We start from the raw sequence: 10,349 nt of genomic DNA on the forward strand, positions 1-10,349 counted from the left end.
TTGGTGTGTAAAGGTTGTACAAAGGGTGTATTAAGGTTGTACAATGGGTGTACGAAGGGTGTACAAAAGGTATACAAAGAGTGTAGAAAGGATGTACGAACGGTGTATAAAAATGTAGAAAGGGCGTAGAAAAGGTGTACAAAGGGTGTACAAAGAGTGTATAAAGGGTGTATAAAGAGTGTACAAAAGGTGTACAAAGGGTGTTCAATGGATGTACAAAGAGTGTACTAAGGGTGTACAAAGGCTGCACAACGGGTGTAGAAAGGGTGTATAAAGGTGAATAAAGGGTGTACAAAGCATGAAAAAAGGGTGTACAAAGGGTGTACATAAGGTGTTCCAAACTTTAGATAGATATAGAAAGCGTGTACAATGGACAAGTGGTGTAGAAATGATGTAGAAAGGGTGTATAAAATGTNTATAAAGGGTGTATATTGGGTGTACAAAGGGTGTACATAAGGTGTNTCAAAATGTAGATATATATAGAAAGGGTCTACAATGGATGTACAAAGGGTGTAGAAATGATGTATAAAGGGTGTACAAAGGGTCTACAAAGCGTGTAGAAATGGTGTACGAAGGGTGTACAAATACGTAGAAATAGTTAGAAAGGGTTTACCAATGGTGTACAAAGGGTGTGTACAATNGGTGTACCAAAGGTGTACAAAAGTAGTATAATGGTTGTGAAAAGGGTATACAAAGGGTGTATGTAGGGTATACAAAGACTATATAACGGGTGTTCAAAGAGTGTACAAAGGGTGTAGAAATGATGTATAATGAGTCTACAAAAGGTGTATAAAGGGTGTACAAAGAGAGTAGAAAATTTNTACAAAGTTAGTACCGAGGGTGTATAAAGGGTATATGAAGAGTGTAGAAAAGGCATATAAAGTATGTACAAAAGGTTTATAAAGGGTGGACGAAGGGTGTACAAAGGGCATATAAAGTATGTACAAACGGTGTACAAAAGGTTTACTAGGGGTGTACAAAAGGTTTACTAGGGGTGTACAAACGGTGTCTGAATGATTATAAAGGGTGTATAAAGGATGTACAAAGTGTTTACACAGGGTTTACAAAGGGTGACCAAGAATGTAGATAGATAAAGAAAAGGTGTACAAAGGGTGTGCAAAGGGTGAACGAAGAGTACACAAAGGTTATACAAAGGGTGTANAAATGGTGTACGAATGGTATACAAATATGTACAAAGATGTAGAAAGGGTGTACAAATAATGAATAAAGGGCGTACTAAGAGTGTACAACAGGTTGTATAAAAGGTATACAAAGAGTGTACAAAGGGTGAGCAATGGGTGTACAAAGTTTGTACAAATGGTGTACAAAGAGTGTACAATAGGTGTACAAAGGATGTACAAACGGTGTACAAAGGATGTACAAACGGTGTACAAAGGGTGTACAAAGGCATGTACAAAGGGTGTACAAAGGCATGTACATAGGGTGTACATAGCATGTACATAGGTGTACAAAGGGTGTACATAGGGTGTACAAAGGGTGTATAAAAGGGTGTACAAAGCATGTACATAGGGTGTACCAAGGGTGTACATATGGTGTACCAAAATGTAGATAGATATAGAAAGGGTGCATCGTGGGTGTACTAAGGGTGTAGAAATGATGTACAAAGGGTGTATAAAGACTGTATAAAGGGTGTATAAATGTTTTAAATTAGGTGTACAAATGATGAAGGTTGAAAAAATGTTATTTTCAATTGTCAATTTGGACCGAATTACGCCCTTTACTACTTGGAATGAGCCTAGAATCAAGCAAAACTCAATAAATGAGTCTGTAGAGAGTCAAAAGCTGTTTTTAGCGATATTATGCTTGTTTTGCATTTTTTTGTAGCTATTTTGAGAAAATGAAGAATGGAGTTGAAGATACAGGTCATAAACTCAAGAAAAGAGCAGAAAAATGAAGTTTTGAAGAGTCGACGCACCGCCCGACGGAAACTTAAATCGCCGGGCAGCCCAGGGCGAGGAGTAGGCATGGGCACCTAGCATCGCCGGGCGGTTCTGAGGCTTTTGCCAAACCGTCGGGCGGTGGTCCGTTGGGCCTAGGCTTGTTTTCTGTTGCGCTCCTCACCTATAAATACCCCTATTTCGAGTTCAGAGTCATTCTTTTAACAGGGGAGAACGACCANACCTAGTTTTTCTCTCTGGAGAGGATCTCTTGGATGCTTAGGCTCCTTTTCATCTTTTCTAGGGTTTGCTTTTCTATTCTTCTTCCATTTTTCATCTAGTTTCACCATGTCTATGGTGAACTAAACCCTATTGTTGTTGGGGGAAACAATGTAATCTTTTGATACTCTCTTTTATTGAAACTCTTGATTATTTATTTGGTCTCCATATGTTTTGTTTGATAATTGTTGGGTTATCATCTCTGCTTAAAGCTTTTATCGTTTAACTCATTCGGTAAATGATGTTTGTCTATATTGATATGGGGACGTACAGTAATGACATGAATTCGTGAGTAATTTCTTGTTTTGCAATACCACCTAGGGATAGGGGTAGGACGATCAATTGCTTTTAACTTCCGTTTATAATGTTGTATTAATTGCTAGGGGAGGCTAGGGATAGCAAGCCAGTAGTTAATATTAGGCTCTTTTCGCCGAGGGATCGGGTTAAGGGTAGGCTAAGAAAGTTGCATAACAATTAATCAATCAAACTAATATTCAAGAGGAGTAGATAAGAGAGGGTGGATTAGATGAAATTGTAAACCCCCAACAACATCCATTCATCAATTGTATTCGTTTGTCAATTGAATCAACTTTATTTTGCATGTTAATATTTTTGNTCTCAAATCCAATTTATTAATTTTTATTTTCAAGTCTTATTATTTTAATTCACGTGAACGAGAAAGTCTTTCGAGTCTCTTGGGAAAACGATACTTGGTCTTACCATTTATATNACTTGTACGATTTGATACACTTGTCAATTTGTTAACAAGTTTTTGGCGTCGTTGCCAGGGACTCGAGGTTTATTTTTCTAGTAGTGTGAATTGATTGAATTTGACTTGGTTGTAATTATTTTTGTTTTATTTTTCTGTAATTGCGTTTTGTTTTATTTTTCTATAAAAGTGCTTTTAGGGTGTGTTTCTTGTGTATGCAGGAAACAATACATACTAGAAGCAGGAAAAACCAGCAACCTCTGTTAGAAGGTCTACCAGACGAGAGGAGAAAAAGACGTCGTTCACGTGAGAGATCTCTTTCTCCAGAAGCTATTCGCATTCTTCACTTGAGACTTTTGCACCAGATCTTGAGGAGATGGCCAACCAACCTCCTCCTAGACGCACTTTGGGTGACGCAGCTAATACAGTTAACCCCTTGAACTTTAACAGCATTGCAGTTCCAGCAGACAATACAACCAACATGGTGATGAGTCCGGCGCTCATCCAGTTAGTCCAGAACAACCAATTCCATGGGTTGTCAAATGAAAATCCTTACAAGCATTTGACGATCTTTGGTGANATTTGCAACACGGTAAAGATAACTGGAGTGACGGACGACAGAGTGAGACTTAGTTTGTTTCCTTTCTCTCTTGGAGGAAATGCAAAAGACTGGTTGAATTCTTTCCCGGAAGGAACATTTAGGAAGGTGCATATGGGTGGAGGGGGTGATGACAAAGTATAGGGGCAGCTTATGCTCATTTTAAAGCACGTTTACTACTAAAATTACCAAAGATAACAACCAAAATCCTATATATTTCTCTTGGCATCTAATTTCAACTCTGTTCCCGTGATCATTAAGAATATATAAATCTGGTTAAACTGTATGAAGAAAAGGGCAATATTCACTTACCATATTATCATAAAAATAGACAAAAAGAGAAGATAAGCATGAATTCATATGACAGTTGTGATAGTAAATGTAGATAGCATTACATTCCCTATACTATATTTGTTGTTCCACATATAGTAATTACTAAATATAAACTTGATTATTGAAGCTATGAGTGACAGTGACACGGCAAGATTCCAACTATAGAAGCTCAATTCATAGCTCAGCAAGCTGCCTTATGTTTATAGGATAAACAAAATTGTGATTCCCACTGAAAGCCATTCTTCCCATCAGAATGTTGGCTGCTTCTGTTGGATGGAATGCATCCCAGAACACATACTGATTTCTGTTAGGGCATGGAGTTTGGAATGGAAGACATGTTATTTGGCCTCTATTTCTTCCAATGCCACAGCACCCTCTATCTACAACACTAAACCCTTCACAGAAAGATAGTAAGCACCATCAGTGTCATCATGTTGAAAATGTTCATTGCAAAGTGCTAAACTAGACCATATATTAGAGCAAAATAATGAACACCACTCAGTAGTTATATTTGTGTGATTTTGTTCTGCAATGAAGTACTATGTTTCGATTCATACATACCGTACGATCTAGCATTGAGAAGGATGTCCTGGAACATGCGGAAAGTGTCAACGAATATGAATCTGGCACCAGGTAGATTAGCATTGAAATTGCCCAACACGGTCTTCAAATTTTCATTGAAGGGTTGCACTAGCAAATTTACTTCTTCAGAGCAACTTCCACTATTGCTTTGAGCCAGAATGCTTGGAATACAACCCATTTGCCCCAGTCCAGTAATCACAAATTTCCTTGCTCCAAGATTGTAAAGCCTCTATAACACATGTAATCATGAACAATTAACTTCTCCTCAAAATTAACTTGGACAAAAAAGTAAGAAACCTAGAAATCTTACTGTGAGTTGCTGGCTATATGTTTGAACCAAGAGATCAGCATATTGCTGTCCATTGTACTGATTTCTGGTGGGGTAATTAGGCATAAGGTAGTTGTTAAGGTAGTCATTGCTGCCCATTCCAACGAAGAATATGCATTGTGCTAGCGCTGTGGCCATATAGTCTGCTCCAAGATTCCCAGTTATTTGATTTAATGTGTTCTCAAAGTTCCTTAGTTGCTGATCAAATGGTATTCTCCCAACCTGCTCAAAGAGAATCCATTATGATTCAGCCTCTCAAAGTAAACTCTTCAAAAGAAAAACAAGGTTGCTTTATGTAATGTTCAGGTCAAATCTAAATGATGAATGGATGTTACACACAAAGTTTCTGCCAGTGGCATCAAGGATTCCGGCAGCAGCTGAAGCATAGTTTACTCCATGAAGCACTTGATTCCCTGAGGCTTCTGAGTATGCAGGAATCAAGGGAAGTCCAAGCAGTTCAGCTGCATTGATACGAACACGTCAGTCTAAAATTCAGTTGAAATGATACATATTATTCAGGATAAACTGTTAAGGTAATTCATGAGTCTGATAAACAAATGTTAGTGATTAACAAGAATATCTTTATGGCCTTATTTTTAGAAAGTATTCGGTCACTACAGTCGATGCATGATTTTTTGAAGTGGGAAATTCATATATGGGAGCTATATTGCCTTGTATATTAACACGTAATTTCTATTTGATCACTACAGTCTAGTGAGAAACACTTGTGTAGGTTTAATGGGTGTGTAGATAAAAGTGTAGTAGGAGCCTCCGTATCCTCTTTAATGCATCATTTACTGCAAGAAAATGCCTTGACAGAGGTTTATCTACCCTTTTTGCCACAAACACCAACCACATATAAAAAGTAAAATGGCCACTGAAGGAGAAAAGAGAAATTGAGAAATTTACAGCAAGCAATTACTTCATATAATTAATAGTTGTACCCAAGAGATAGGCCGTTAGGTGTATAGCAGTTATTTACCTCACTGATGGTATCCTTGGTAGGCTTCCTAAATAAGAAATTCATGGCAAAAGTGACAAAAAAGATATTGCAAAAGAAAATGAACAATTTAATTGCATTACTTTATCTATCGAAATCTGTCTGGACAATCAGTCATAAAACAAGGAATCTGAAATTGGTGACTAATTAGTCAAATTAAAGTCCATAATATGAAGTTTAATTCTAACTTAATCTCACAAACTAGAAGATTGTTATGTGATACTTTTCCTTGTAGCAAATTATGCCTCATTCCTCAAGCTTTTGGCTTTTAATTCCTATGCTTGCAAAAGCATTCTATGCCAAGAGAAAAGGTTGCAATAATGACACTGATGCATATTCTATTTACTTTGACTCAAACGAATTAACCCCATAATCTAGGTTGGCTTTGCCTCATGAGACAAGTACTAGGAAAAAGAGAAAAAGAGTTAATAAAAGAGAGAGGGCATACCTATTTCATCAACCATGGTGTAGCCATTTGAGAAGCGACCAGTAGGGCCTCCATTGAAGTCGATGCCATAAGGGTAATAGTTGGCCTTAGCTAAGGAAGGAAGGTTATTGTTGTTGCCATTGTCAATGAGAGAGTCACCAAATATGAACATGGCAGGCACCATTTCTCTCCCACTCCCATTTTGACCTCTCACCGTAGCATCACTCAGCACCATGAAAAGCACCAAGAATGTGGACAGTCCAAACTTAGCCATAAAAGTGTGAGAGAGTGAAGAGAGGCACATGGAGCAAAGAGCTTGTTGATTTATCTATCTGTAAGAATGAACAAAAACAAGTTGACATGGTAATGAAAAGAGAGGGAAGAGGATTTAATACAAGATGGTAAATGGCGGTGGTTGAAATGCAATCAATACATTCACCTGCTCTCTACCTTGCAGTAATTATACATACAAACATACTGAAGCACCCAACATTGTTGCAGGCCATATCAAATACTCAACTTGTGCCATTCATTTACTACTTTCATGAATTTTTCCACACACATTCAAGCCCCCTCTCTCACTATTTTTCCGTGACTATCTCTGTGGGGACTTGAGGATAATGTATGTAAGAACTTCACTAAGCTTTGCTTCCCATGCTTACTACATGTTGCAGAAGAGAAAGTCAAACCAGTTATTGCTGCATTTGTCAGTATGTGTTTTTATACATAATGTGTATATTTTCTTAAGTTATCCTAAAAATGTGTTGGAAGTCCCATATCTAGATAAGGCCAATTTAGAGCATATATGTGAGCTTACAAACTAGTTTTATAGGGTTGAAGTAGGCTTAAAGTCTGAGTCATGAATTAAAGCCTATTCTAACAAGATTTGTGTTTGTTGGACATATCATTCCACCCACTGTCAGTCTGCTGTTGGACCATCCATTAATATCTAGTTCCACGTACATATACCTCAGCAGCATGAGGTTGGTTTTATAGAATTGAGTTAGACTTAAAATCTATTTTTTAACAAAATCTATATCCGTGATAAACTCTTAAGTAATCATCTAGTGCATCTCCTTTAATGCATAGGAAAGTGAAATTTTTCTTATTAACAACTTGGAAAGGAAACCAAGTTTGTGGTCATGGTTGGATTTTAGGAACATGCAAAGGTTGGTGAAATGAAGTTTCAAACACAAGGTGGTGGTGGCTTCACCCTTGCTTACTTCATCATCACATTCGTAATATTATCCACCAAGTCTTCACTTTTATTTCTTTGCTTACTAAGTTAATTCTTCTACACTAGTACAACGAAGGGTTACAATCGAGGTTATTTTTTATAATTGGCAGTGATTTTTGAATTGAGACATATTAAGTTGAGATAAGAAAAAAGGAGATTTTTGGCCTCGGTTATTAACTGAAGCAAAAAGGTCTACATTTTGATTCTGTTAAAAGAAATCGAACCACTAAATTGCAAAAAAAAAAAGTATAAAAAAATTTGGGTTTTTGGAAACAGCTTTTGACTCAACTAAGGCCATAGATCCAATAGATTTTAAATAATTAAATAATTGTTTAAAATCTGAAGGGGTCTATTGTCTCGGTTGTATCCAGAACCGTTGTTGAAATTGTTTTTTCTTCGGTTCATTTAACAACCAGTGTCATAGATTCAATTGTAATTAAATTTTTTATTTAATTTAAGGATATTTGATCTTGGTTAGAGTTAGAACAAAGGCTATAGACCCATTTCTGAATTAGTTTTAGCCATAACTACTACCTAAAGTATGCATTTTCTTTAAAGATCATTCTTTTCCTATAATATCCTATATCACAGAAACAAACTTGCATATCAAAACCAGTATGCACAATACAAAAACCGTACAAAATATATTTTTAAATCAAAAAGAGAATTATAATAAAAATTTAACTCAATGTACAAATAATGAATGATATGGTAATGTACAAATTATTATATCTTAACATCTCACATCTCTTTTGCTGAAGTGCAGTTTGATATCCCGAAGAATTCATCAATAGTCAGTGCTAGGAAAGAATGTTCTTAGTCTTCACATCATAATGTGCTCTTATGTTTTCGTCTAGACTCCATTCTGAGAAGTTCTTGATCACAATTTTCCCATCAACCACTTTAGTAGGCTCATAAGGACCATTATCCTATATCACAGAAACAAACTTGCATATCAAAACCAGTATGCACAATACAAAAACCGTACAAAATATATTTTTAAATCAAAAAGAGAATTATAATAAAAATTTAACTCAATGTACAAATAATGAATGATATGGTAATGTACAAATTATTATATCTTAACATCTCACATCTCTTTTGCTGAAGTGCAGTTTGATATCCCGAAGAATTCATCAATAGTCAGTGCTGAGGAATAGACATTTTTTGCTTTCACATCATAATGTGCTCTTATGTTTTCGTCTAGACTCCATTCTGAGAAGTTCTTGATCACAATTTTCCCATCAACCACTTTAGTAGGCTCATAAGGACCATTAATCATTGTATCCCATACACCCTTATCAACTAACTTCAAGAAAATCTTCATTCTGATTTTCTTAAAAGAGTAATTTTCTCTTGTAAATAGAGGTGTTCTATTTATGGTACGTTTAAGAAACACTTGCCATCGGAATCAATTTAATCGACTATACTAGAAATCTAATTGATAAAATTCGAGCAAAATTCGAATTTTAGGTAGTATAATCTATATCATAAGAATAAAAAATAATTTTACATTAAAACTAATTATTCCGAAGATATTCAAGGAGAAAAAGTCACCATAAATCTTATAACTAATGTAGCACAACATAGTAAAAATATAAATCAAAATTTTATTCTATGGCCCTTGTAATACTAATAATCTTAGTTATCATTAATTTTACTGATAGTAAAAATATACTATATATATAACTAGCAAATCATTATACCTCTCCAAAAATGCCAATATACACCGCAATTCATATAGACTTTTGCTTCCAGCAAACTCGGCATTACTAAATGCACCCTCATATTAACAGAGAAAAAGACTAAAATATTCTCTCAAACCCGATCATTGTTATTGTCTAGGCGGAAGAGAGGAAAGAGAAGGCTGCAAAGGAAGAAGAAAAGACAGAAGCATTGCAGAAAAAAACTCATCTTATAAAGCTCTTTTCAGAAACATTTTATGTGTTTAAGAAAGATTTTCCAAAAAGCTTATTCTAGAAAAGTCATTCCCGAAGGTATTATATACAATTTAGAATGAGTGAACCAAAAGTGAAAAGATATTATTAAGCAATTTGATTCTAAGATACAAGTGCAACATAGTCTTGAATGAGCTTATTATATATGACAAAATTTCACTACCCACTCTTGCTTTTCATGGTTACTATGGCCTGAAGGATGGGATAACTTAGAGCCATTATATAGGTGACTAGGAAAAGTTGACCAAACATTTCTTGAAAATCCTTCTTATTCAATACTCTCCATATCCCACCAAAGAAAGCAACAATGTTGATAATGAGCAACAGAACCATTGGAGCCATGAACACAGCTGCACCCTGGAAATCGAACCTACCTTCCTCGTACTTCTTCGTCTTCTCTTCGTCGATAGCTTTGTTTGTCAAGTTGAGTTTCATCTTATTCAACCCCAACCGCTTCTTAATTGCTTCTAGTACTGCAAATATGCTTGTGACTGATTTCAGAATCCAAATTCTTTGTTCATCCCACCACATTTCTATAGTCCCTTCCCCGGAAAGAACTTCGATCAGATGTTGAACCTGAGTGGATACATACACAAATGCAAACACTGCAAACCAAGGGTCTGTCACCTGTGATAAAATCAACAATCAAACCTTCTCATTTTCGAAGTCACAGAAAAAGTCATCTTCATTATGTTACAAGCTAAAATAAGACAATATTTGTGCAGGAAATATACCTTTGGAAAGACGGGGATTCCTTTGAGGAGGCATAGTTGAGGTACAATGCCATATAGGATGAAGAAAAAGGCATAGAGAGATGACATTGCTATCAAGCCATAAGTGAAGGAATGAATTATAGACATGCTAGAAAATCCATAAGTGAAAGGACTGTATTTGGAGAAACCAAACAAGAGAAGTTCAGACAACCATTTAACCAATTGAATCATGCCTTCTTTGATGTCAGTGGGGGCACACCCTAAGAAACATGGCGTTTTGGGGTAAA

General features: G+C 36.0%; 2 protein-coding genes across 3 annotated transcripts in view; both read right to left on the reverse strand.

Moving 5' to 3' along the window:
- Nucleotides 1-3,792: 3,792 nt before the first annotated feature.
- Nucleotides 3,793-6,729, reverse strand: LOC106779632 (GDSL esterase/lipase At1g71691). 2 transcript variants are annotated; one of them, XM_014667785.2, is made up of 6 exons: nucleotides 6,605-6,729; nucleotides 6,176-6,486; nucleotides 5,067-5,188; nucleotides 4,710-4,949; nucleotides 4,379-4,628; nucleotides 3,793-4,212 (listed from the first exon to the last, which is right to left on the reverse strand). In XM_014667785.2, the coding sequence occupies exons 2-6, from the start codon at nucleotides 6,456-6,458 to the stop codon at nucleotides 3,992-3,994; spliced, it is 1,116 nt and encodes a 371-aa protein (XP_014523271.1). In that variant the 5' UTR covers nucleotides 6,459-6,486; nucleotides 6,605-6,729; the 3' UTR covers nucleotides 3,793-3,991. The 2 variants fall into 2 exon arrangements, with proteins under 2 accessions (XP_014523271.1, XP_014523272.1); XM_014667786.2 differs by having other exon boundaries at nucleotides 6,594-6,720.
- A 2,679-nt stretch (nucleotides 6,730-9,408) lies between these two features.
- LOC106779634 (cellulose synthase-like protein G1) overlaps nucleotides 9,409-10,349 on the reverse strand; it is a gene marked incomplete in the record, with an annotated part of 3,876 nt that continues 2,935 nt past the window's right edge. Inside the window, 2 exon segments of the mRNA XM_014667788.2 lie at nucleotides 9,409-9,976; nucleotides 10,084-10,349. Coding sequence (XP_014523274.1) covers nucleotides 9,509-9,976; nucleotides 10,084-10,349 — 734 coding nt within the window.

The sequence above is a fragment of the Vigna radiata genome, unplaced genomic scaffold (genome assembly GCF_000741045.1).
Source record: "Vigna radiata var. radiata cultivar VC1973A unplaced genomic scaffold, Vradiata_ver6 scaffold_368, whole genome shotgun sequence".
Taxonomy (NCBI): domain Eukaryota; kingdom Viridiplantae; phylum Streptophyta; class Magnoliopsida; order Fabales; family Fabaceae; genus Vigna; species Vigna radiata.